The sequence below is a fragment of the Pseudophryne corroboree genome, chromosome 5 (genome assembly GCF_028390025.1).
Source record: "Pseudophryne corroboree isolate aPseCor3 chromosome 5, aPseCor3.hap2, whole genome shotgun sequence".
Lineage (NCBI taxonomy): Eukaryota > Metazoa > Chordata > Amphibia > Anura > Myobatrachidae > Pseudophryne > Pseudophryne corroboree.
This window is the reverse complement of record NC_086448.1, coordinates 813265174-813293121: the sequence shown is the minus strand read 5'-3', so window position 1 is coordinate 813293121 and position 27948 is coordinate 813265174. Positions and strand designations below refer to the sequence as shown.

At 41.3% G+C, this 27948-nt stretch overlaps 1 protein-coding gene across 1 annotated transcript in view; it reads right to left on the bottom strand.

Moving 5' to 3' along the window:
• Positions 1–27948, bottom strand: part of CSMD3 (CUB and Sushi multiple domains 3) — a 1529921-nt gene that overhangs the window by 402464 nt on the left and 1099509 nt on the right. Inside the window, exons 33-35 of the mRNA XM_063924487.1 lie at positions 21580–21693; positions 20720–20815; positions 7597–7800 (exon numbers count right to left, since the gene is read on the bottom strand). Coding sequence (XP_063780557.1) covers positions 7597–7800; positions 20720–20815; positions 21580–21693 — 414 coding nt within the window. The remainder of the gene's footprint in view (positions 1–7596; positions 7801–20719; positions 20816–21579; positions 21694–27948) is intronic.

Sequence of the window (27948 nt, the reverse complement as noted above, 5' to 3'; positions counted from 1 at the left end):
TTACGAGTATACTACTATCTCTTTATCAACCAGTGTACAGTGCGGTAGTTCACGGCTGTGGCTACCTCTGTGTCGGCACACGGCAGGCAGTCCGTCCGACCAGAATTGTATTATTTATTATTATATACCTACCACCTAACCGTGGTTTTTTTTTTCATTCTTTATACCGTCATAGTGTCATCCTAATTGTTACGAGTATACTACTATCTCTTTATCAACCAGTGTACAGTGCGGTAGTTCACGGCTGTGGCTACCTCTGTGTCGGCACACGGCAGGCAGTCCGTCCGACCAGAATTGTATTATTTATTATTATATACCTACCACCTAACCGTGGTTTTTTTTTCATTCTTTATACCGTCATAGTGTCATCCTAATTGTTACGAGTATACTACTATCTCTTTATCAACCAGTGTACAGTGCGGTAGTTCACGGCTGTGGCTACCTCTGTGTCGGCAGTCGGCAGGCAGTCCGTCCATCCATAATTGTATTATTATTATAATATATACCACCTAACCGTGGTTTTTTTATACCACCTAACCGTGGCAGTCCGTCCATAATTGTATACTAGTATCCAATCCATCCATCTCCATTGTTTACCTGAGGTGCCTTTTAGTTCTGCCTATAAAATATGGAGAACAAAAAAGTTGAGGTTCCAAAATTAGGGAAAGATCAAGATCCACTTCCACCTCGTGCTGAAGCTGCTGCCACTAGTCATGGCCGAGACGATGAAATGCCAGCAACGTCGTCTGCCAAGGCCGATGCCCAATGTCATAGTACAGAGCATGTCAAATCCAAAACACCAAATATCAGAAAAAAAAGGACTCCAAAACCTAAAATAAAATTGTCGGAGGAGAAGCGTAAACTTGCCAATATGCCATTTACCACACGGAGTGGCAAGGAACGGCTGAGGCCCTGGCCTATGTTCATGGCTAGTGGTTCAGCTTCACATGAGGATGGAAGCACTCAGCCTCTCGCTAGAAAACTGAAAAGACTCAAGCTGGCAAAAGCACCGCAAAGAACTGTGCGTTCTTTGAAATCCCAAATCCACAAGGAGAGTCCAATTGTGTCGTTTGCGATGCCTGACCTTCCCAACACTGGACGTGAAGAGCATGCGCCTTCCACTATTTGCATGCCCCCTGCAAGTGCTGGAAGGAGCACCCGCAGTCCAGTTCCTGATAGTCAGATTGAAGATGTCAGTGTTGAAGTACACCAGGATGAGGAGGATATGGGTGTTGCTGGCGCTGGGGAGGAAATTGACCAGGAGGATTCTGATGGTGAGGTGGTTTGTTTAAGTCAGGCACCCGGGGAGACACCTGTTGTCCGTGGGAGGAATATGGCCGTTGACATGCCAGGTGAAAATACCAAAAAAATCAGCTCTTCGGTGTGGAGGTATTTCACCACAAATGCGGACAACAGGTGTCAAGCCGTGTGTTCCCTTTGTCAAGCTGTAATAAGTAGGGGTAAGGACGTTAACCACCTCGGAACATCCTCCCTTATACGTCACCTGCAGCGCATTCATAATAAGTCAGTGACAAGTTCAAAAACTTTGGGTGACAGCGGAAGCAGTCCACTGACCAGTTAATCCCTTCCTCTTGTAACCAAGCTCACGCAAACCACCCCACCAACTCCCTCAGTGTCAATTTCCTCCTTCCCCAGGAATGCCAATAGTCCTGCAGGCCATGTCACTGGCAAGTCTGACGAGTCCTCTCCTGCCTGGGATTCCTCCGATGCATCCTTGCGTGTAACGCCTACTGCTGCTGGCGCTGCTGTTGTTGCCGCTGGGAGTCGATGGTCATCCCAGAGGGGAAGTCGTAAGCCCACTTGTACTACTTCCAGTAAGCAATTGACTGTTCAACAGTCCTTTGCGAGGAAGATGAAATATCACAGCAGTCATCCTACTGCAAAGCGGATAACTGAGGCCTTGGCATCCTGGGTGGTGAGAAACGTGGTTCCGGTATCCATCATTACTGCAGAGCCAACTAGAGACTTGTTGGAGGTACTGTGTCCCCGGTACCAAATACCATCTAGGTTCCATTTCTCTAGGCAGGCGATACCGAAAATGTACACAGACCTCAGAAAAAGAGTCACCAGTGTCCTAAAAAATGCAGCTGTACCCAATGTCCACTTAACCACGGACATGTGGACAAGTGGAGCAGGGCAGGGTCAGGACTATATGACTGTGACAGCCCACTGGGTAGATGTATGGACTCCCGCCGCAAGAACAGCAGCGGCGGCACCAGTAGCAGCATCTCGCAAACGCCAACTCTTTCCTAGGCAGGCTACGCTTTGTATCACCGCTTTCCAGAATACGCACACAGCTGAAAACCTCTTACGGCAACTGAGGAAGATCATCGCGGAATGGCTTACCCCAATTGGACTCTCCTGTGGATTTGTGGCATCGGACAACGCCAGCAATATTGTGTGTGCATTAAATCTGGGCCAATTCCAGCACGTCCCATGTTTTGCACATACCTTGAATTTGGTGGTGCAGAATTTTTTAAAAAACGACAGGGCCGTGCAAGAGATGCTGTCGGTGGCCAGAAGAATTGCGGGACACTTTCGGCGTACAGGCACCACGTACAGAAAACTGGAGCACCACCAAAAACTACTGAACCTGCCCTGCCATCATCTGAAGCAAGAAGTGGTAACGAGGTGGAATTCAACCCTCTATATGCTTCAGAGGTTGGAGGAGCAGCAAAAGGCCATTCAAGCCTATACAATTGAGCACGATATAGTAGGTGGAATGCACCTGTCTCAAGTGCAGTGGAGAATGATTTCAACGTTGTGCAAGGTTCTGATGCCCTTTGAACTTGCCACACGTGAAGTCAGTTCAGACACTGCCAGCCTGAGTCAGGTCATTCCCCTCATCAGGCTTTTGCAGAAGAAGCTGGAGGCATTGAAGGAGGAGCTAACACGGAGCGATTCCGCTAGGCATGTGGGACTTGTGGATGCAGCCCTTAATTCGCTTAACAAGGATTCACGGGTGGTCAATCTGTTGAAATCAGAGCACTACATTTTGGCCACCGTGCTCGATCCTAGATTTAAAGCCTACCTTGGATCTCTCTTTCCGGCAGACACAGGTCTGCTGGGGTTGAAAGACCTGCTGGTGACAAAATTGTCAAGTCAAGCGGAACGCGACCTGTCAACATCTCCTCCTTCACATTCTCCCGCAACTGGGGGTGCGAGGAAAAGGCTCAGAATTCCGAGCCCACCCGCTGGCGGTGATGCAGGGCAGTCTGGAGCGACTGCTGATGCTGACATCTGGTCCGGACTGAAGGACCTGACAACGATTACGGACATGTCGTCTACTGTCACTGCATATGATTCTCTCAACATTGATAGAATGGTGGAGGATTATATGAGTGACCGCATCCAAGTAGGCACGTCACACAGTCCGTACTTATACTGGCAGGAAAAAGAGGCAATTTGGAGGCCCTTGCACAAACTGGCTTTATTCTACCTAAGTTGCCCTCCCACAAGTGTGTACTCCGAAAGAGTGTTTAGTGCCGCCGCTCACCTTGTCAGCAATCGGCGTACGAGGTTACATCCAGAAAATGTGGAGAAGATGATGTTCATTAAAATGAATTATAATCAATTCCTCCGCGGAGACATTGACCAGCAGCAATTGCCTCCACAAAGTACACAGGGAGCTGAGATGGTGGATTCCAGTGGGGACGAATTGATAATCTGTGAGGAGGGGGATGTACACGGTGATATATCGGAGGGTGAAGATGAGGTGGACATCTTGCCTCTGTAGAGCCAGTTTGTGCAAGGAGAGATTAATTGCTTCTTTTTGGGGGGGGGTCCAAACCAACCCGTCATATCAGTCACAGTCGTGTGGCAGACCCTGTCACTGAAATGATGGGTTGGTTAAAGTGTGCATGTCCTGTTTTGTTTATACAACATAAGGGTGGGTGGGAGGGCCCAAGGATAATTCCATCTTGCACCTCTTTTTTCTTTTCTTTTTCTTTGCATCATGTGCTGATTGGGGTGGGTTTTTTGGAAGGGACACCCTGCGTGACACTGCAGTGCCACTCCTAGATGGGCCCGGTGTTTGTGTCGGCCACTAGGGTCGCTAATCTTACTCACACAGCTACCTCATTGCGCCTCTTTTTTTCTTTGCGTCATGTGCTGTTTGGGGAGGGTTTTTTGGAAGGGACATCCTGCGTGACACTGCAGTGCCACTCCTAGATGTGCCCGGTGTTTGTGTCGGCCACTAGGGTCGCTAATCTTACTCACACAGTCAGCTACCTCATTGCGCCTCTTTTTTTCTTTGCGTCATGTGCTGTTTGGGGAGGGTTTTTTGGAAGGGCCATCCTGCGTGACACTGCAGTGCCACTCCTAGATGGGCCCGGTGTTTGTGTCGGCCACTAGGGTCGCTAATCTTACTCACACAGCTACCTCATTGCGCCTCTTTTTTTCTTTGCGTCATGTGCTGTTTGGGGAGGGTTTTTTGGAAGGGACATCCTGCGTGACACTGCAGTGCCACTCCTAGATGGGCCCGGTGTTTGTGTCGGCCACTAGGGTCGCTTATCTTACTCACACAGCGACCTCGGTGCAAATTTTAGGACTAAAAATAATATTGTGAGGTGTGAGGTATTCAGAATAGACTGAAAATGAGTGTAAATTATGGTTTTTGAGGTTAATAATACTTTGGGATCAAAATGACCCCCAAATTCTATGATTTAAGCTGTTTTTTAGTGTTTTTTGAAAAAAACACCCGAATCCAAAACACACCCGAATCCGACAAAAAAAATTCGGTGAGGTTTTGCCAAAACGCGTTCGAACCCAAAACACGGCCGCGGAACCGAACCCAAAACCAAAACACAAAACCCGAAAAATTTCAGGCGCTCATCTCTACTAAAAGATACAGGGTAATAAAATAACAACAATAATAATAATAATAATAATAATAATAATAATAATATTTTGAATAGCATGCTAAATAAAGAGCACAAAGTTACACTAGTAATAGTGATCATTTTTGCAGGATAGTGTTCATCAAAAGTGAATGGTACAATATCATAGAGGAAACATGTCAAGCCTCCTAAGGAGTGGATAAGTTGATATAATTGACTACAGTGAGCAATCAAAATATGACAATGATATTGTCAGTGTGATTGAAGTGACTAAAGGGGGTACTCACGGAGCGATCACTGCTTAAAATCTAAGCAATCTGACTAGATTGCTTAGATTTTAAGCAGCGATCACTCCGTGTGTACCCCACACCGATAGCGATGAGCAGCCCCGCGCATCGCTATTGCTGGTGCTAGATTGGCCTGCATGCAGGCCAATCTAGCAGGTCGCTCACTTCACCCGCTGGGTGAAATGAGCGCCCCCCACGTCTCCCCCCGCACGCTCAGCACACATCTCTCCCCACATCTGCCGGTGAGTACTGGCCTTAAGAGTTATATTTACTAAGTGGCAGATTTTCATTGGTTGCTGATGGTTCTGACCAAAGGATTTCAAAGGGGTGTGTCACATTCATTATCATTGTTCTTTTAAATCCTGTGGCCAGAACCGCCGGCAAGTGGCAGTTTTTAAAGCCCACTGCTTAGCAAATATGCCCTTAACAGTGTGTTCAGCCAGTCATGTTCCTCAGCTACCTGCATGCTTTCAGTTGGGTAGCATGGTTGGGGCAATGGTTAGCATTGCTGACTGTGTGGAGTATGTATGTTCTTGCGTGGGTTTCCTCTGAGTTCTCTGGTTTCCTCCCACAGTCCAAAAATATACTGGTTTGTTAATTGGCTCCTGGCAAAAAAAACTAACCTTAGTGTGTACAGTATGTGTGCGTACATGTGGTAGGAAAAATAGATTGTAAGCTCTATTGGGGCAGCGACTGATATGAATTACCAAATATTTATTTTATGAAAAATATTGCATTGTGTCACTGTTAAATCCCATTTGCGGTGACCCCTGGCATTTGTTAATTAATTATACTGTATATCTCAGTTTCCCATCTCTCTGTCTAGACTTTTAGCACCCCAAGAAAGTTTGTCTGCAACTGTGATCCTGTCTGTAATGGCCGTTTTCAGGGAATGTACAGTATCTGCCGTCAGCTGCAATCATGCATGTACAAAAACATGGCGCTTCTGTTGCTACTGCTGTTCAGTCTGCATAGCCATAGGCCAACCCTTAACCTCGACGTTCCTCATTTTTGCATATATGATGCGAATGTGTATGCAATTGTGAATGAGTTTGTGATGGCTCCATTAGGTGTCTATTTTAATTTTTGGCCGGCAAATTCACTTGCTAACATTAGTAATTCCGTAGCCTAGAAAATCGCATTTGCATCTGCATTGGCGTACAAACATGAATTAAGGCCCTCATTCCGAGTTGTTTGCTCGCAGGCGATTTTAGCAGAGTTACACACGCTAAGCCGCCGCCTACTGGGAGTGAATCTTAGCTTCTTAAAATTGCGAACGATGTATTCGCAATATTGCGATTAAACACCTCGTAGCAGTTTCTGAGTAGCTTCAGACTTACTCGGCATCTGCGCTCAGTTCAGTGCTTGTCGTTCCTGGTTTGACGTCACAAACACACCCAGCGTTCGCCCAGACACTCCTCCGTTTCTCCGACCACTCCTGCGTTTTTTCCGGAAACGGTAGCGTTTTGATCCACACGCCCATAAAACGCCGTGTTTCCGCCCAGTAACACCCATTTCCTGTCAATCACACTACGATCGCCGGAGCGAAGAAAAAGCCGTGAGTAAAAATACTATCTTCATTGTTAAATTACTTGGCGCAGTCGCAGTGCGAATATTGCGCATGCGTACTAAGCGGAATTTCACTGCGATGCAATGAAAATTACCGAGCGATCAACTCGGAATGAGGGCCTAAGTTCTCAGAACAAGACACTTTGCCTAGCTTGTATCATGCCATATGCCATGTTGTAAGATAAAAAAGGAAGGTATGTTAATGCAGTTTTATGTTGACACTCAGCATAGTCAATGTGGCACAGACAGTGAGCCTAATTCAGACCTGATCGTAGCAGCAAATTTTTAGCATATGGGCAAACCCATGTGCACTGCAGGGGGGGCAGATATAACATGTGCAGAGAGAGTTAGATTTGGGTGGATTATTTTGTTTCTGAGCCGGGTAAATACTGGCTGTTTATTTTTACACTGCAATTTAGATTTCAGTTTGAACACACCCCACCCAAATCTAACTCTCTCTGCACATGTTACATCTGCCCCACCTGCACTGCACATGGTTTTGCCAAACTGCTAACAAATTTGCTGCTACGATCAGGTCTGAATTAGGCCCAATGAGCTGAATACAGTAGTTCTGGAGAATACCTGACACTTGTATCCTATTTAAAAAATGTAGCCACTTCATATGATTTTGATCTGTGACAACAACACAAATTTCAAATCAACACGCCAATTTTTTGTAATTAACACTTTGGTGGATATTATAAAACAATTTAAAGTGTACAAGCTGAGGTCCTGCCAATAGCAACATATAAGGTTCCAGCTATCACTGATCTAGGACATTGTACAAAATGATAGCTGGAATCTGATTGGCTGATGTGGGCAACAGCATAGCAGGTTTGATAAGTCTTCCACTTTTAATGCAAAAGCTTTGGGGTTCTCACCAATGCATGTTGGTAGGGTGTCGTTCCATTGAGCCAAAGCATTCGGCACTGTGTCACATCTAATGGACACTAATCCCTGGAGGACATATCCTGGGTTACATTCAAAGAAGACCACGGATCCAACGGCAAATTCATTTCCAATCCTTTTTCCAAAGCGCGGTTCTGGCACGGAGCTACACTGAGTCGAACTCGTCCTTGGAACGGCTAGAAGAGAACAAAATGTAATCCTCAAAATAATTCAATTTCACAAATTTGAATAAATCAGAGATACATGCAATTAGTAATGGCAGTTTATCACGGCAGACACAATATTTTGCTGAACACAACAGCTTCCCAAAACTATAAAAAAGAGCTTGACGAATAATCTTATTTCAATAAATACATGTGACTTCAGTCTTTATTTCTGCTAATTAGACTGATTTAGACAGACAGGCGTGATGCCTTAAATCACTGCAAACACATTTTCTAAATGTGCAAGTAAACTGTAATGCTAATGTTTACATTGATGGAGGTGTGAAAAACTCAGGCATATGTCAATCTTCTAATGGATACAAATAAAAAATTAGAGCAGTAGCATAAGATAAAAAAAAAAATCACTTTATTGGGATTCAGCATGTTCAGCTGTCAATTCTAAGGATTTTTAAACTCAACGGAAAGTTATGCAACCTGGGGCAAAAGCAAGATTTCTAGAGGGGGGTTACCAAATGCAATCAACAATCTCCCACTCAGTAGAACCAGTAGGAGACAGAACTGCATTTTCTAAGTAGACATTCTCCCACCTCATGATAAGGCTCCTGTCTCTTCTTCCTGGGAGCTACTCTCTGGTCCAGTGCACTGATTGAGGGCTCAGATCCACACACACAGCAAACTCGGCAGAAGAAGCTGCTACCACTGGGCATGTGCAGTAGTTCCACTCTGCCCCTACACTGCATGTTGTGGCAGCAGCTCTAGAAATCGTATTATACACTATTACTATTGTAGTTATAATTTGAGACACTGGCCTGGCAGACAGAGTTTCCGGGCAGCTGGAAACCTCCCCTGCATTTGCCTATGCAACCAAAACAGTCATAAGGCCACAAGAGTAGCTCCCTTCAATAAAGATGTATGTGAGATTTTTATATCCATACATTTTAAAGAGATGGGTGTTTGATTTCTTATAATTCTGGTACAGAAAACCAAGGGGATGTAGATGGTAATAATCTGCCCTGTGCCATTCCACCCTCTAAACATGTGACATCATGACAAGGGAAGTATGGCTACCAGAACAATGAAGACGTTGCGCACCCGCAATGTCCTTATCACACTACAGTTGACTCTGTGGCAGTGTCCTCGGCTGCATGATACCATTCCAGGCACCCTACAAGCTAAATGCAAGTGTCATGAGGGAATAATGGTTCCACCCGATAGGCCCTGTGCCCTGGACAGTGGCACCATTACCCCACCCCTTATCACAGCCCTGCATTTAAGCCTGATGTTTACTTTTATCACTCTATTACATTTGAACTTGTCATACTTAAAGTAAGTTACAGATTGCGCCTTCCTTATCTATGCCTGCCTAGTCGCAGGCGTGCACTCCCGGCGTTACCAGGCGAGCCGTCAGAGCGTCTCTGTCTGGGTGTACGGACGGAGACGCTCTCCATTCAAGTGAAAGGGGCGCGTCTCCATCCGGGCACGTGCGCCTGTCCAGAAGGAGATGCTCACAGCGTCCAAGCGCGCCCAGACAGGCGTGCCTAGTCACAGACGGAGCCACGACTAGCATGGCTCCATCTGTATGTCCAATTATAAACAAAGCTCTCATACTGTTATATATGCTGTTTTTGCTAAATGATTCTTTACAGTACAGTATATGATGTTTCAGTAGGCTGGAGGATCAATGAGTGGGAGTAACAATTATACTTAGATCCACTTGTTTTCGTTTTATGGACTGTGCGATCAGTTGCAGTAACTAATGGGGCCCAAACGTCAGCAATTTTTTTTTACAAATAACTCACCGATTCAGCAATTATTTCCCTTATTTAACAACTTTCCAATCCACCAATATGTGTCCATAGAGTGACAATTTGTTTCAGTGATTTGCAAAAAATTTTTTTATTTAAAGATCAGATCTGTGAATCATGAAATACCCCATTTACTAGTATAATGCTAGTAACTGTCTGCAAATCAGCAGATCATCGCCATACTCTAGTAAACTACAGCCCCGACTGGTAGAGGAAATACAACCTGTTGGACAACCTGATTTACCAATTGCAATCACTTTTTGGTTGAAATTGGCAATCAATGAATCCCATACAGTACATTGGCCCTCATTCCGAGTTGTTCGCTCGCAAGCTGCTTTTAGCAGCTTTGCACACGCTAAGCCGCCGCCTACTGGGAGTGAATCTTAGCATAGTAAAATTGTGAACGAAAGATTCGCAATATTGCGAAAAGACTTCTCTGTGCAGTTTCTGAGTAGCTCGAGACTTACTCTGCCAGTGCGATCAGTTCAATGCTTGTCGTTCCTGGTTTGACGTCACAAACACACCCAGCGTTCGCCCAGACACTCCTCCGTTTCTACAGCCACTCCCGCGTTTTTCCCAGAAACGGCAGCGTTTGTTCACACACTCCCATAAAACGGCCTGTTTCCGCCCAGAAACACCCACTTCCTGTCAATCACACTCCGATCTCCAGAACGAAGAAAAAACCTTGTAATGCCGTGAGTAAAATTCCTAACTGCATAGCAAATTTACTTGGCGCAGTCGCACTGCGGACATTGCGCATGCGCATTAGCGACTAATCGCTCCGTTGCGAGAAAAAAATAACGAGCGAACAACTCGGAATGACCCCCATTGCCAATTATTTTGCAGAATCAACTACGAAATGCAGAATTAACCCAACTGTTTGCTAATGTATAAGCCCCACAAGATACAGGAAGTGAAGAATGAAACAGAGGAGGGAAGAACAGGGAAGAGCAACTGATCAAACACAATTTACAAACAACAGTTACATATTTTGTTGTCACTGTTTTACTCTGGCATGGATGAGACACGTTCCAAGTGGATAATGTAATAAAATATATCATTATGGCTGTCATTCTTTCCCATGATTAAAGATTGCCATAAAATGTACACTGTAGTTACAGGAAAAAATATCATAATTTTTTTTTGCTCTGAAAACATTCAACTTATTGATGACAAGGGTTTATTTTTATGACAATCATTCAATGTCCTGAGCATGCAGTAGGATACAGATTCAGAGTCCTGTACAGGGTTATAAAAAAAACCTCTTAAACGTACTGTAGATTGCTATTACTATACACCAATCCTATTTTACTTAAAGTTGCAGAAGACAAGAGATTTCTCAAAAATGTTTTTCTAAACATTCTTCACTGTCATGTAGTTTAATGAATATGAAGCGAGAGTTACCAGCTCCCATGCATTTGAAGATGATAATTTGGTGCTGAATGTGATGCTCTTACAAAGGAGCCTTATTCAGCAACCTATTCATTAGCAGCTGCGATCTGATCGCATTCTCCCCGGTCCTGATATAGTGCACATTCACAAGACCCATGTGCGTGTGTGGGCCAGGGAGATGCAATCGCATCTCACTGATGCTAACGCTTCTGCCTGATTGACAAGCAAAGGCGTTCGCGGGGCAGTGGTGCGGCATTGCAGGGTGATGATGCGGCTTTGGGTGGGCGTGATGAAAAAAACAGAGGTGGGCTTGGGGCGGCTGTGTGTGGCCACTATGACCCAAAAAATTGCAGCGCTGCACCTCTTTTCACAGCCTAACTGCGGAGGCAGGGGGCTTCCACAAATCAGCAAAGCAAATGCACATTGCTGCCATATTTCCATGCTGGAGCGGCCCCCAGCATCCGATCGTAGCCATTTGCAGTTTTGCTATTTTAGGCAAACTGCAACTGAAGTTGTATGAGGGCCTTAGTTTGGATATTTTTGGGCTCCCATAATTCACCATTGCAATATGTCAATGCTCAGTCTCCACCACATCCTATAAATAAAAACGTAATGTGTGCTACCAATACTTTAAAAAAAACACATTGGCCCACCTACAGCAGAAGAAAAGATGCATACAATGGTGGTCATTCCGAGTTGTTCGCTCGGTAAATTTTTTCGCATCGCTGCGATTTTCCGCTTAGTGCGCATGCGCAATGTCCGCACTGCGACTGCGCCAAGTAAATTTGCTATGCAGTTAGGTATTTTACTCACGGTTTTTTCTTCGGTCTGGTGATCGTAATGTGATTGACAGGAAGTGGGTGTTTCTGGGCGGAAACTGGCCGTTTTATGGGTGTGTGCGAAAAAACGCTACCGTTTCTGGGAAAAACGCGGGAGTGGCTGGAGAAACGGAGGAGTGTCTGGGCGAACGCTGGGTGTGTTTGTGACGTCAAACCAGGAACGACAAGCACTGAACTGATCGCAGATGCCGAGTAAGTCTGGAGCTACTCAGAAACTGCAAAGAGGTGTGTGGCCGCAATTTTGAGAAGCTAAAATTCACTCCCAGTAGGCGGCGGCTTAGCTTGTGTAAAGCTGCTAAAAGCAGCTTGCGAGCGAACAACTCGGAATGAGGGCCACTATATAATAAGAAAGAAAGATGTTTTAATAATTAAAAGCCCTCACTTTACCTAACCATAAGGAGCGTACGGTTACCCCTACAAGGCCAACAGCCTACGTCTGCTACAATGCTACCATCCTATGGGGCTAATTCAGACCTGATCGTATCTGGGTCACATCGGTTGCATGTGACATCATGCAGCTGCCACGGCCCGCCACCTGCACGGTCCGGGCACACCTGCATTGCCTGGACCACGCCCCCAAAATGGAGGATCAACGCCACCGCCTTCGCGTTTGGGTGGGAGGGGCCAAAAATGCAGTTCAGCCCTGATCGTCCACTGTGCAAAAACACAAATCAGCGATCAGGTCTTACTTAGCCGCCATGTCTGCTACAATACTACCATATCCTATGCCTGTAGGGAATTCTTGCACACCAATAATAGATCAATGATTATCCCAAAAGTGTTCAACGTATCTTGCGTCAAATTGAAAAATATATTCTTAGAAATAACTAATTTTGATTCTAAGATTTGCTCTTTACTGAATCACACTGAAGTTAATGCATATGGTACATGCCTGCTAATGCAGAATATTTTGGAGAGTTACGATTTTTGGCGGCTTGTCCTGATAAATGAACTATCCTCCTGAATCACTGCACTGCGAACCAGAGTCTACTAGCATGCCACCCACACACCGGCAACTGCAATTGCCCCCGGCCATCCCAAGAGGTGGACAATGTCTGCAAGACTGAGTTAAGGTGAAAAATAACAACAAATTGCAAATAATCTTATTAGTATATGTTGGATATAAATTCTAAATTACTGAGTGGAGTATCCTTTTATTTATAAAATCAGATTATTCTTGTTTTTCATTATTGTTTGTCACCCAGTGTTGCTTTTTATAAGCACAAGCAGATATTACTGTAGTAACTTCTAAAGGCTATAAAATGGTCCCTGAGGTAGAAACATTTTAAAGATGACTAAAATTACCTCTCTAGCAAAATTAGTGCCATTTCCACATTGACTGAAAAGATGTAAAATTACAGCTTTCGAGAACGATACATCAAGCCATTCTGACAGAACTTTTTATGTGTGCGATAATGGTTCAAAATAATCAGTTTGATTATAAATTTAACAAAAAAAAACTTTTTATATAAAAGTTATAATTTTTAGCAATTTCTGACCTAATACTAAATTACCATTTAGAATACAGTACAGTATGTTGCCTAACAGAGTGAAGTTTAAAAAAAAACTAAAAATAAGACTAATGGCCACTGTGAATATGTTTGTGGTGATTGTCAGCAGTAACTTCTGCATATTCTTAAAGTTATTCACAGAACTTAATGGTATATATTATTTTCTACCTGATATTTTGCTAGCTTGTAGAGCCATACATTTTGGTGAGCTACTGGTTCAATAAATATTACGCAATGTTATTATAAAATACTTACCTGTTTCCAAATACATTCTTCTTATGGCCAACATAACATAATTGACACTACCAATATAAGATCAATCTTGATACCATGATGTCCATTAGGTTTTGCCATTCCAACTGTCCCAATATCAGTTGGGGAGTTCTGATTTCAGGGCTCTGTGTTACCTTCTGGATCAGGACTGCATTGTCCCGATTGGCTGGGCAGTGGGTAGGTAAGTCCCTTTAAAGGAGCAAATGGCAGTCTTCTTTCCCACTGTGGACTGAATGCTACTCTCAATGCAACAATGTGAGAATAGATTACAATAGCCAGACAATAAGGTTTGCAATAAGTTTCTGGATGCACAAAAAGTATTATCTTCAAAGTGAACATTACATTTTTTTCAAAGTATTCACCAGAGTAGTCCTTAAAAAGTTGACTCAAAATGAATACCATGCATATTGCACTTGATTTGTGGGAACACAATGAAGTAGCAAAGACCTAGGTCGGTATTGTATGGTGGAAGCTCCTGGATGTGATCATTGGATGGTGATTAAAATGGCTTCCACAACTTGCAGTAGGCATTAGTTAGTGTACCATTCCCCAAGGATGGTGCGCAGTTGCATGAGTGGTATGATAGCTACATGACAAGTCTTGGCCACAAAAACAGCCACCATCTGCTTGGCCACAATGCGCTCATGTCAGAACTTCTGAGGTGGCACACCTCCAACTGGGGTCCACTGGGCCAACCATTCTTTGGTCTCAGGTTGAAACTGTGATCCAGGATTCATTGCCACTGATCTCCCAGACAGAGTGTGAGCAACTGCCTCAAACCTGGTCAGTATGCTGCACCCCCAAGTCACCTGAGCCTCCTTCTGCTCTCGAGTCAGCTGATCGGGCACCCACATGCAGAAACCCTGCTCAGGTCATGTATGGAGTTTCAAGAGGATGAATCCTGATGATATGCATATTCCCTCTTTAACTGGGCCATGGTTATCCTGGCATCCACCTCTACTATGGTTTGCATGGCAGCAAAGTTGTCCTTGGAGATGGCAGGCACAGGTCAGCCGAAGCACACCTCATCTGCCAAGGATCGTTTCCCAAGCAAAAATTCAGCAAGCACTCAAACACAGTTATTTGGGGTGGTTATTACTCCCCATAAGCTCACAGTCAGTCAAAACTCTCCTGCTGTCGCAGACTACTCCTATATTTATAGAAGATCATGGTTCTCCAGTGGCCTCTGTTGAGCTCTATAACGAGTTTGTGAAGGAAGTGAACATGCTGACTTCTTCGGTATGCAGTACTGCTTATATACCGTTCTGATCCTTGACATTTCCAATACTTTAGGCAGAGATTACAGACCACAACCAGACAGTCATGTTGTGTCTACTCTACCTTTGCATTGCGCATCCGGAAACCTATTGCACACCCTTCATACTGACAGTAATTATATCAGTGGGAGGGATTCAGATGCAAAAAATCAAAAGCTAATCAATCATCATGAGTAATTTGTATTATGTACCATGGCTTGAGCACCAGCAATGATTTGCCTTCCAACTTTGTAGAGATCAGCATTAGGTGCATTTATGCAAACATGTCCTTACTACACTCTACCCACAGTTGAACGCCCCTTTCAGTCTCCATTCTGCTTTTTTAATTGTAAGATATTGTGAAGCAAAATGCCACTGGCACAAATTAATGCAGTAAGGCTTTTTTTGACGCACACATTCAGTACAAAAACACATAATTTGTTGTTGAAAAAAGTACAAATTGTGCTAAAGTACAACTGTTGCCACTTTTATTGACAGTGCTTGGCAACAAATGCCAGCACATTGCATGCTGACGGAATTTATTTTCCGCAGTAGCACTGAATGTCATGGAAACTTTTTACCACACTCTAGACTAGGCTACTTTCTCCTCAGGTGTACTGATGCTATGCTAAATTACAGCATTCTATTAGTTCTGGCAGGTTTGAACAGTTTACTTAATAGTTCTGTATCTTTTGTTGTGACTTGTGCTGTTGAGCAACTTACTGTTGCTGACCTGATTCCATTAATCATTTGCTTTTTTCTTTATTCTGACCCTGAATTTTTATGACCATGATTTGTGTGTTGCCAACCATGACCCCGGAATGTTTAAACATTATGCCGTCTTCAGGGTTTGATCTTGGTGTATACTATTGGCTTTGTTGGTTTACAATAATGAATCTTGGACTCTGTATTAATGCATCACTTACTACATAGACTTACAATTTAGCCATCAATGAGTGTTTAATATACCTAATTTACTTAGTATGTGATCTTAGAGTAAATAACTGCAATTTCTCTGCAACTATACCCTGTCCATTGCATATCCATATACAATTATATGCTCACTGATATATGATAAAATCAATCGCCATTATTATAACCTTTGCCTTTGGTATATTAGACTGGTTCACCAGTTAACATCTAAGGTTAAGTTTAGTCTCCTGTCACTCATAAACAAGAGATAATACCGAATAAGCATCTACTATATAGACTAAAAGCCTCTGGAATATCTCTGTACCAGAAAGCATGTCCAACTCTAAATTAAAGGCTGATGCTATAGGTGAAGACCTCTTTAGTATATTTATAACTTCTCTTCAATTATTATTAATAATATTGCCATCCTGAAATAATGACCAGACTGAAAGTACTTGGAACAATCGTTCCTTGGAATAATTTGTAAGATGTGGCAATGGTCACCTATCCGAATGGGCCAAACTTTGATATCCTTTTATGTGTATGATACAGAACAAAATCCTGTTACTATTCTTTTCTCTCTCTTGAATTACCAGATCCATAGTTGAGCACTTATTGCAAGCAAATTTAATACAAGCAAAACAATAATAGCTTTGCAGCAACCAAAGATATAAAAACTACGTTTAAAAGTAGTGACAAAGTTGAGTTGTCCATTAAAAACAATAGATCACCTCCTCTCAGCTAAGTCTTGAAGTAATAAATCTGGTTACACATCTTGAATTATCCTCCACACTCAATAATTATTATTTCCCTATCCTTCTCTTACTGGCTGAAAGGACACATACTGTATCTCTTCTTCATAATCTTTGTTTTCCTTAATCTGGTGAATAGTCATCCCCAATATGAGACAGACTTTTTTTAGAATTTAGGCATTCACTGAAGAAAGCTTGTTGGTATATGCTAAACACATACATTGCAAATGCAAAAAAAAAAAGAAGAAAATAAAACTTCTAAAACTTAAAATCGCTTAGATGCTCATGACAGTCTTTGCTATCTGATTTAGTTGCTTTTGTCTCATTGGACTACTATTGATGACCTCATTTGTTTCTGATATCTTTCTTTGCAGACATTACCTCTTGTTTAGACTTCAGCAACCATACCACCATCTGTAAGACCTAGTTGCAACTAGAGATGAGCGGGTTCTGATTTATTCAGTTCTTAATGCCAGACACCTGTTTGGTTTTAACTGGATTTTTCTTATTGGCTATCCAAAACACGTGACATTCATGAGCCAATAAGATGCCGTTTTGAGATCCGAGTAAATCAGAGTAAATCCAAGTAAAACCAAACCCACTCATTTCTAGGTGCAACCAATGACCAGTGAACACATTCAGTTCTATGGGAAAATAGACTGTTATAGATGTAGGCGACTATCCCAGTTATAAGGGCTGACCTAGTAGTGTCAAAGCAGGCAATACAGTTATTATGAAAAAAGAATTGGGAATTGGGAATTGGGAATTGATAACGTGATTTTGGAACAAATAGTTGATAAGGATCTTTTTTTAGAGTATTCTTCTACTGCTTTTGTTTTAAAAGACATCTTGCTTCTGGATTAACATTCAACAAAACAGATTTTAGGGACAAAATACCGAAAGCTAGTATTATAATTTTCATTTTACAGTAGGCAGTAAAATAGAAATATTAATCTGCTATAAGTCAGATGTACAAAACATATCTCACCTACAGTTGGATTTCACATATAATTTATTTTGCTTCTTCAGCTGCAGGTGGTATTTGGGTCTTCTGATATTTGTATAGTTAATTTTGTAACTCTCTGATTGAGTACACACTGGTCAAGTCATGTGAAGATTCTAATAATCTAAAGACTAATTTGCACATTTGAAATTTAAAGATACTCAAAATTTGAAAAAAGAGTGTGTTCTTATAGTGCATTATTAACTCATTGTAAACCCGTTAATACAACTTTACTGCTAGAGTGTATCTATGAATGAGAAGGAACACAATGGAAATAACAAATCAACAGACATTAACAGGGATAGCTGCAAACTAGTAAAAATTCGTGGCAACCAATAATATTTAATTTTGCATCATACTTTGGTGTCCTGGCCTTTTCTGGATATGTTTATGTGACTTTTGTGACTGAGCACCATAAAAATTATTTATACAAATACCTGGAAAGTGTGAAATACTTGCTTGATATATACAGATGTGTCCTATATAGTTGTTGCTGTGGGAGGCAGACTATTCCAGCACTGCCACATCACAGCATAGCACTATGGGGGTCATTCCAACACATTTGCTCGCTTTGTTTTCACGCATGCGCCGCGCCTTTGTGCGCCTGCGCATGCGGGACGGCCAATGGCCGTAGCAGGACAGCGATCGCCTCTGCCTGATCGACAGGCAGAGGAGATCGATGGGCGGGAGGGGCCAAACGGTAGCATTTGGCTGCCGTTTCGTAGGCGCAGTCCGGCCAACGCAGGCATGGCCAGACCGAATGGGGGCGGGGCCGCAGCGGCTGCGTGACGTCATACGCAGCCACTGCGGGCCAGGGAGCGAGGAGTAGCTCCCGGCCAGCACACTAAAACTGCGCTGGCCGGGAGTTACTCCTGAAGTGCAAAGGCATCGCCGCTGTACGATGCCTTTGCACTTCTGCGAGGGGGGCCGGACTGACATGCGGGGCAGACTAGCCCCGTGCTGGGCGTCCCCCCATATGTCAGAAAAGTTGATCGTATCTGTGCAAAATTTTGCACAGCTACGATCAACTCGGAATGACCCCCTATATCTCAAAGCCATGTTGTGCACATTATTCTCTATAGAAAGTGGGCGCATTTGTATGCACATGCCTACTATCCACTGCAGTGACTTCTATGGGCAGTGGGAGCATAATGTAGTTTACCGCTTCCCATGCTGATTCCCCCTGTGTATGAACAGGTAGCGCAAGCAACACTCCCCACTACCTGCAGCCGCACTTGGTGATGTCCTGTAAATGGGTATGTTATGCCATGACTTATGCACTGTGTGCTAAGGTATAAGATGACACATCTGTATATACATATATATCTATATTTATATACATATATATATATATATGTGTGTGTATATATATATATGTCTCACCTTTAAACGCAAAGTTGCTGTCTACTTTAGACCAGGTAGCATACCTCTTAAAGTTTTACACTAATGTGATAGCTATTTTTATGGTAATTATGTTGAGCAATAAATAAGACCTACAGTATAGTGGACTCCCTTGTTGGGGGCTGCAGGCTTAAATGCATTGATCAATACATGAACTAAAAGTCCACTGTTTATTATTAATTAATATAGTGAGTGCAGAGCCTCTGTGATTTCTATAAATATATACAAAATATATACAGTAAGTGTATGTATATATATATAAAAGTATATATATATATATATATATATATAAACTGAATGTATATATATATATATACTTGCAGTTCAGTCGGCACTCTTAGATTAAATAAACACAACTGGCCTCCGTGCAGCGTTTTCAAAATGTCAGATACAGTACTCCAAGATAAAACGGCACTGGACGCAAAGAATATGAAAATGAAAATGAGATGTATTGCAATACATCTCATTTTCATATTCTTTGCGTCCAGTGCCGTTTTATCTTGGAGTACTATATATATATATATATATATATATCTTTATAAAAGAAACTATAAACAAGAGACCTGTCAATAGAGTACATTTTGTTATTTTTTTAAATTAGAATTAATAATTCAATGCTAAATCATAAAAGCTATTCTATGGTTTGAATCTCTCTTATACTCAAAGATATTGAAAAATTAGAGATAAAATGCGAATCCACTGGAATTTTGTGGATCCAAACCAAAACCCAGTCCAGATCCCCCAAGTAGAACTGAGTCCCAGTACAAAACTTCCAGTGGTTCAGAATTCGGATTTTAGCGTTTTTTTTTTTTTTTTCAATTATTATCGATTTTATCAATAATCATTGATTTATTATTGGTTTTAAACTGAAAAATCCTGATCCCAACCAAAACACTTGAGGGTGGTTTTGCAAAAATGAAAACCAAATTATGATGATAAAATAGAATCTAAACCAAAAGATGGAGGTTGGTATACAACTCTAATAAAATAATAATATTCTATAATACTAACTTGACAGACTTTTATATAAGTTTCAGATAATTACACTTAAATGATCAAGGTAGTTAAAGAACATGTTAGTCCTTGGTATGGAAGGAAACTTTAATTTGATGGTTAAATGTACTGTTAAAGAAAAACAAGAACATTTATTCAGTCAGTGAACTGAACATGTAATGAATTTTATGTTTTCAAATATTTGATCTCAATACACACAAATGTGTCTTAACATATATAAAATTCTAAATCTCCTTAAGCACAAAATGTAGAATGTTTAGGTTTAATATTACATATTCCCTCATTTATTTTTGAAAAATTTCTACAAAATTACTGGATTTTCAATTTAATCTTCTCTTTAATTAATTATTTGTCATTTGAAAAACTTCAAATTTTTATTTTTGACTGTTTGACAAATTGTAATTTTTTATGTAGAGATGAGCAAATACTTGGTTTATCTTGAGAATAAAAATAGTTGTCTACTACAATTTCAAATTGGCTTTAATTAAAATAAATTCCAAAGTGAATAATCTTAGTAAATTTTGAACACATTAGCTAATCAAATGTGCATGTTAAATTCAATCCATTCCAGTCACATATGCAAGTAAAGATATCTCAAAATTATTTTATGTAGTGCAATATTAGAAATAAATCTGGAAAAAAAAAGGAAGGCAAATTGAAAAGTCATGGTTTAATAAAATTATCAAGAAATCCACTGGAATTAAATCTTACACTGTCCAGTGTAATGGAAAAGGTTTTGTTAAATTCTGATCAGGATGGAATATGTTATTTACCTTGATAGACAAAGTGAAATCCTTTTGAAGTCATTGGTCCAACAGTTGTAAATTTAATTATAATCTGGTTACCAGAACTTAGTGGAAGCGACTCTCCTACTCAACAAAATAAATAAAACAAAATTTATTAACAAGTCAGCAAAGTCTGATTTTGTTGTTTTCTGTGCACTCTAGAACAATATAATGTGTAAATAAAAAATATAATTGTCACTCTGATTAATCAAAAATATAATCATGCTAAGTTTACAGGGCACATATATAATGTAATTTATTGATTTAAATCACTAATTTAAATTATTTTAAATTATTGCCCATGTGATAATAGTTATGTGACAGCAATATTGCTATTCTTACAATTGTGTCAATAATCATCAGTCTACACTTTCAATTTGAAGGCTAATTGTTAAGCATGTTAAATTATTAAGAAAGAGATTCTATTTAAAGGGGAAGTTCACCCAGATATTTTATATACATATGCCTCTCTTGTCATCATAGCAGAATAATAATCAGCCTCAGTTATTTCCAATCCTCCTGGCACTGCTGTGTTCAATGGGTAAGGCTTCCAAATATTAAAAACTCCTCACTTAGAAACCATAATAAAACCCATCAAATATCATAGCATCCATTTATTATTATCGAGCACTGCCAGCAGAATTAAAAGTTTAGAGACCCATATTTTGTTGTTGGGAAAAAAAAGACCATTCTTCTGCACTAGATGGGGAAAGGATATGCAAAAAATGTATGCATTTGGAGAAACAGCCCTTAATTAGTTTTCTTCCATATAAACTGATTAAATATCTGGAAAAAAATAAAAATTTTCTATATGACCCATTCTCATCTTTGATTAGAAAAATATGTACCTGAATGAGATCCTGAGAGGGAGGATAAGAGAGGTGACTGTTGAGTTGTTCCATCATATACCTCAACTACATCATGGAGAGACGTCTGGAAAAAGGCAAACTGGCCAAAAACCACTAAAGAGCAATAACCAGTAGCAGAGAAAGAAAGGGAGAGAAAAGAGAAAAAAAAATCATGCTCCAAGTTCATGATCATTAAGGTGATTAAAATAAATTTTGAAAGTTGAAGTAAAAAAATATACACACTGCATAAGGCAAATAACATGGCCGAAATGTATGAATCAATATAATCTCAAAAGGTAAGTATAGATCTATATATATATTTTACAATTAAAATTTGCTGACAGCAAACAAAAGGCATAAAATAAAAATTAAGCATGTTTGCTGATGTTGTGATTTTGGTTGTTTTGTAGAGGAGCAAGTTCAAATTATGAAAATGGGTGGCATATTTCTAACAAGTTTCAATCTTATGAATATGAGCTGATGAATAAAGATAAATATTTAATTCAGTGTTTCTAATTATGAATTAAAATGGGGCTCAATAAAACACATAATACATTGGGTATAATAAGTTTCTGCTCCACTTTTCAAATATTTGTCCCACCATTTTTAGTTATTCAGTAAATCATTAACATGATTTGGTTATTCATCATCAAAAGCGTCTTAAATCATATGAACCCAGACATAATTTTTTCCATATCATTGCTTCAAGAGGCATTTTTAAGAGGAACAAAAAGTGCTTATAGTCTCAGTTTCTTTTCTCTGATTATGATTATTATGAAATACTTACAATCCAGTCTCACACGGAAAATAAGACATAAAAATGTCAAACGACATCTTCTATAAATTTAGAATATGGAGGAAACATTCATGTTCTTGCATTGCTTTTTAATGGTTCTAAATATTTAAAACCTACAAAGATTTCATGGGTCATTTTTATGATACTCTGAAATGTTTTATAGTTTATGTTAAAAATAAATCTTAGTGAACAAGGTAGTAATAGATGAAATGTATAAATATTAATATATTTTCCCCATAACCAGTGATCGTCAAAGACAGTAAATGTTGCTGTTTTTAATGTATTTTTGTGCATTGTATGGTTGCTGCATGTAGTGCCTAAAAAATTCCACTACAGTATATTTAAAAAAGACAATTATTTAATTTTGCTTATATGCATGATTGTGGTAAATTTTAAGTTTGATTTAATAATAATTAACAAATCTATGAATCTATTTGAAATTGTTATAAACAGTTTGGCAGTATTTTACAATCCAAATGTAAATAGCTTGATTTTATAAATACTTATACTACTATCCTGATCACACAGTGCGGGAGATGTATCAAACTTTGGAGACAGGTAAATTGGAGAGAGATAAAGTACCAACCAATCAAATCCTAACTGTCATTTTCAAACACAGCCTGTAGATTGACAGATATTGATTGACTGGTACTTTATTTCTCTCCAACTTATCGTCTTCATGGTTTTGTACATACATAGAAATCCTGTTGACCATGTGCTATTAATTTTTAACTGAAAATAAGTAGTATTAAAAGTCAAGTTCAAAATCAGCAAATTAACCTTATCACACCAGGTGTTCTAAAATGACTGAAGTGTATGACAATTTTCAAATTAGAGTTTATAGCAATTTACCTCCCTTTATATTCACTCCCAAGTGATATGTAAGTCAAGTACCAAAATGAAATTGTCACACTAGCTGTAGCAGTCAACTGTCTGTGAGTCCACTGTGTATAGAGCTCAATGAATTCCCCTTGTTATGTATGGCAAAAAAAAAATTCAGTTATGTGGAGAAGACATTATCCAAAAGAACAGACAAATTGCTAAATTGAAGCATATTTTAAATTTAATAGATTTTTTTATCTACTATGTCTGGCAAATCATGATGTCCACAGATTTAGTCAGTTTATAATTACCAACTCAGCTTTTCCATGTGGACACCTCCATGAGAAAGTATTTTGGATAACAGTTATGCAGACAGACTTATTGGAGCATATATAATAGGTTTTTCTACAGTGGCAAATATTTACAAATTTTTCTATTTGATTTTTTGCTGACAGTAAAGCATAATTTCATTTATTCACAGTGTGTGAACCCTAAGTATTTAGATACAGCACCACTTCATCCCTCCACTGAGCTTGTCGTCACAATATATAAGTATATATAATGCTGATAGATATTGATAGAAAGTGATGAAGTGATGATGAGAATATGAGATAATGGGCAAATTCTGAATCCACAGTACACCTAGAACAGGGACCTACTGGCCTTTCCACAAATCTGTCCCATATACAAATGTGTCCTCATCCAGCCTCAATACGTAACACAGCACGAGATGTCTGGCAATGATCTGCTAGCATCGGGCATCTTGTTTTGCCAAGCAAACATCTTAGTCGCAATGTGACTAGGACGCACCAGAAGACTGTGCTGATTCATTGGTATGTTGGTATGTGAATCATGTATATCTGTGTGCGACTGAGTCTATATACAAAGCTCAACTGAACTTTGCATGGCCGCAAAATTGTAGTACTTCATATTAGTGATGAGCGGGTTCGGTTCCTCGGAATCCGAACCCCCCCCGAACTTCACCCATTTTACACGGGTCCGAGGCATACTCGGATACTCCAGTATTGCTCGGTTAGCGCGCCCGAACGTCATCATCCCGCTGTCGGATTCTCGCAAAATTCGGATTCTATATAAGGAGCCGCGCATCGCCGCCATTTTTCACTCATGCATTGGAAATAATAGTGAGAGGACGTGGCTGGCGTCCTCTCACTTTGTTTCAGAGCTTTCAGGGGGCTGCACATATCTTTATTCTGGAGACCAGCAGTATTATAGGAGGAGTACAGTGCAGAGTTTTGCTGACCAGTGACCACCAGTATTGTACGTTCTCTGCCTGAAAAACGCTCCATATCTGTGCTCAGTGTGCTGCAAATATCTGTGCTCACACTGCTTTATTGTGGGGACTGGGGAGCAGCAGTATTATATAGGAGGAGTACAGTGCAGAGTTTTGCTGACCAGTGACCACCAGTATTATACGTTCTCTGCCTGAAAAACGCTCCATATCTGTGCTCAGTGTGCTGCATATATCTGTGCTCACACTGCTTTATTGTGGGGACTGGGGACCAGCAGTATTATATAGGAGGAGTACAGTGCAGAGTTTTTCTGACCAGTGACCACCAGTATTATACATTATCTGCCTGAAAAATGCTCCATATCTGTGCTCAGTGTGCTGCATATATCTGTGCTCACACTGCTTTATTGTGGGGACTGGGGACCAGCAGTATTATGTAGGAGGAGTACAGTGCAGAGTTTTGCTGACCAGTGACCACCAGTATTATATGTTCTCTGCCTGAAAAACGCTCCATATCTGTGCTGCATTGTAGTATATAGTAGGAGTACAGTGCATAATTTTGCTGACCATCAGTATATAATATATAGGAGTACGGTACAGAAGGCCACTGCTCTACCTACCTCTGTGTCGTCAAGTATACTATCCATCCATACCTGTGGTGCATTTCAGTTTTGCATAGTTTGCTGACCACCAGTATATAATATATAGCAGTACGGTACAGTAGGCCACTGCTCTACCTACCTCTGTGTCGTCAAGTATACTATCCATCCATATCTGTGGTGCATTTCAGTTGCACAGTTTGCTGACCACCAGTATATAATATATAGCAGTACGGTACAGTAGGCCACTGCTCTACCTACCTCTGTGTCGTCAAGTATACTATCCATCCATAACTGTGGTGCATTTCAGTTTTGCACAATTTGCTGACCACCAGTATATAATATATAGCAGTATGGTACAGTAGGCCACTGCTCTACATTCCTCTGTGTCGTCAAGTATACTATCCATCCATACCTGTGGTGCATTTCAGTTTTGCACAGTTTGCTGACCACCAGTATATAATATATAGCAGTATGGTACAGTAGGCCACTGCTCTACCTACCTCTGTGTCGTCAAGTATACTATCCATCCATAACTGTGGTGCATTTCAGTTTTGCACAATTTGCTGACCACCAGTATATAATATATAGCAGTACGGTACAGTAGGCCACTGCTCTACTACCTCTGTGTCGTCAAGTATACTATCCATCCATACCTGTGGTGCATTTCAGTTTTGCACAGTTTGCTGACCACCAGTATATAATATATAGCAGTACGGTACAGTAGGCCACTGCTCTACCTACCTCTGTGTCGTCAGGTATACTATCCATCCATACCTGTGGTGCATTTCAGTTGTGCGCAGTATATATAGTAGTAGGCCATTGCTATTGATACTGGTATATAATTCCACACATTAAAAAACGGAGAACAAAAATGTGGAGGGTAAAATAGGGAAAGATCAAGATCCACTTCCACCTCGTGCTAAAGCTGCTGCCACTAGTCATGGCCGAGACGATGAAATGCCATCAACGTCGTCTGCCAAGGCCGATGCCCAATGTCATAGTAGAGAGCATGTAAAATCCAAAACACAAAAGTTCAGTAAAATGACCCAAAAATCAAAATTAAAAGCGTCTGAGGAGAAGCGTAAACTTGCCAATATGCCATTTACGACACGGAGTGGCAAGGAACGGCTGAGGCCCTGGCCTATGTTCATGGCTAGTGGTTCAGCTTCACATGAGGATGGAAGCACTCATTCTCTCGCTAGAAAAATGAAAAGACTTAAGCTGGCAAAAGCACAGCAAAGAACTGTGAGTTCTTCTAAATCACAAATCCCCAAGGAGAGTCCAATTGTGTCGGCTGCGATGCCTGACCTTCCCAACACTGGACGGGAAGAGGTGGCGCCTTCCACCATTTGCACGCCCCCTGCAAGTGCTGGAAGGATCACCCGCAGTCCAGTTCCTGATAGTCAAATTGAAGATGTCACTGTTGAAGTACACCAGGATGAGGATATGGGTGTTGCTGGCGCTGAGGAGGAAATTGACAAGGAGGATTCTGATGGTGAGGTGGTTTGTTTAAGTCAGGCACCCGGGGAGACACCTGTTGTCCGTGGGACGAATATGGCCATTGACATGCCTGGTCAAATTACAAAAAAAATCACCTCTTCGGTGTGGAATTATTTTAACACAAATGCGGACAACAGGTGTCAAGCCGTGTGTTGCCTTTGTCAAGCTGTAATAAGTAGGGGTATGGACGTTAACCACCTCGGAACATCCTCCCTTATACGTCACCTGCAGCGCATTCATCATAAGTCAGTGACAAGTTCAAAAACATTGGATGACAGCGGAAGCAGTCCACTGACCACTAAATCCCTTCCTCTTGTAACCAATCTCCTGCAAACCACACCACCAACTCCCTCAGTGTCAATTTCCTCCTTACACAGGAAAGCCAATAGTCCTGCAGGCCATGTCACTGTCAAGTCTGACGAGTCCTCTCCTGCCTGGGATTCCTCCGATGCATCCTTGAGTGTAACGCCTACTGCTGCTGGCGCTGCTGTTGTTGCTGCTGGGAGTCGATCGTCATCCCAGAGGGGAAGTCGGAAGACCACTTGTACTACTTCCAGTAAGCAATTGACTGTCCAACAGTTCTTTGCGAGGAAGATTAAATATCACAGCAGTCATCCTGCTGCAAAGCGGATAACTCAGGCCTTGGCAGCCTGGGCGGTGAGAAACGTGTTTCCGTTATCCACCGTTAATTCACAGGCAACTACAGACTTGATTGAGGTACTGTGTCCCCGGTACCAAATACCATCTAGGTTCCATTTCTCTAGGCAGGCGATACCAAAAATGTACACAGACCTCAGAAAAAGAGTCACCAGTGTCCTAAAAAATGCAGTTGTACCCAATGTCCACTTAACCACGGACATGTGGACAAGTGGAGCAGGGCAGACTCAGGACTATATGACTGTGACAGCCCACTGGGTAGATGTATTGCCTCCCGCAGCAAGAACAGCAGCGGCGGCACCAGTAGCAGCATCTCGCAAACGCCAACTCGTTCCTAGGCAGGCTACGCTTTGTATCACCGCTTTCCAGAAGAGGCACACAGCTGACAACCTCTTACGGAAACTGAGGAACATCATCGCAGAATGGCTTACCCCAAATGGACTCTCCTGGGGATTTGTGACATCGGACAACGCCAGCAATATTGTGCGTGCATTACATCTGGGCAAATTCCAGCACGTCCCATGTTTTGCACATACATTGAATTTGGTGGTGCAGAATTATTTAAAAAATGACAGGGGCGTGCAAGAGATGCTGTCGGTGGCCCGAAGAATTGCAGGCCACTTTCGGCATTCAGCCACCGCGTGCCGAAGACTGGAGCACCAGCAAACAGTCCTGAACCTGCCCTGCCATCATCTGAAGCAAGAGGTGGTAACAAGGTGGAATTCAACCCTCTATATGCTTCA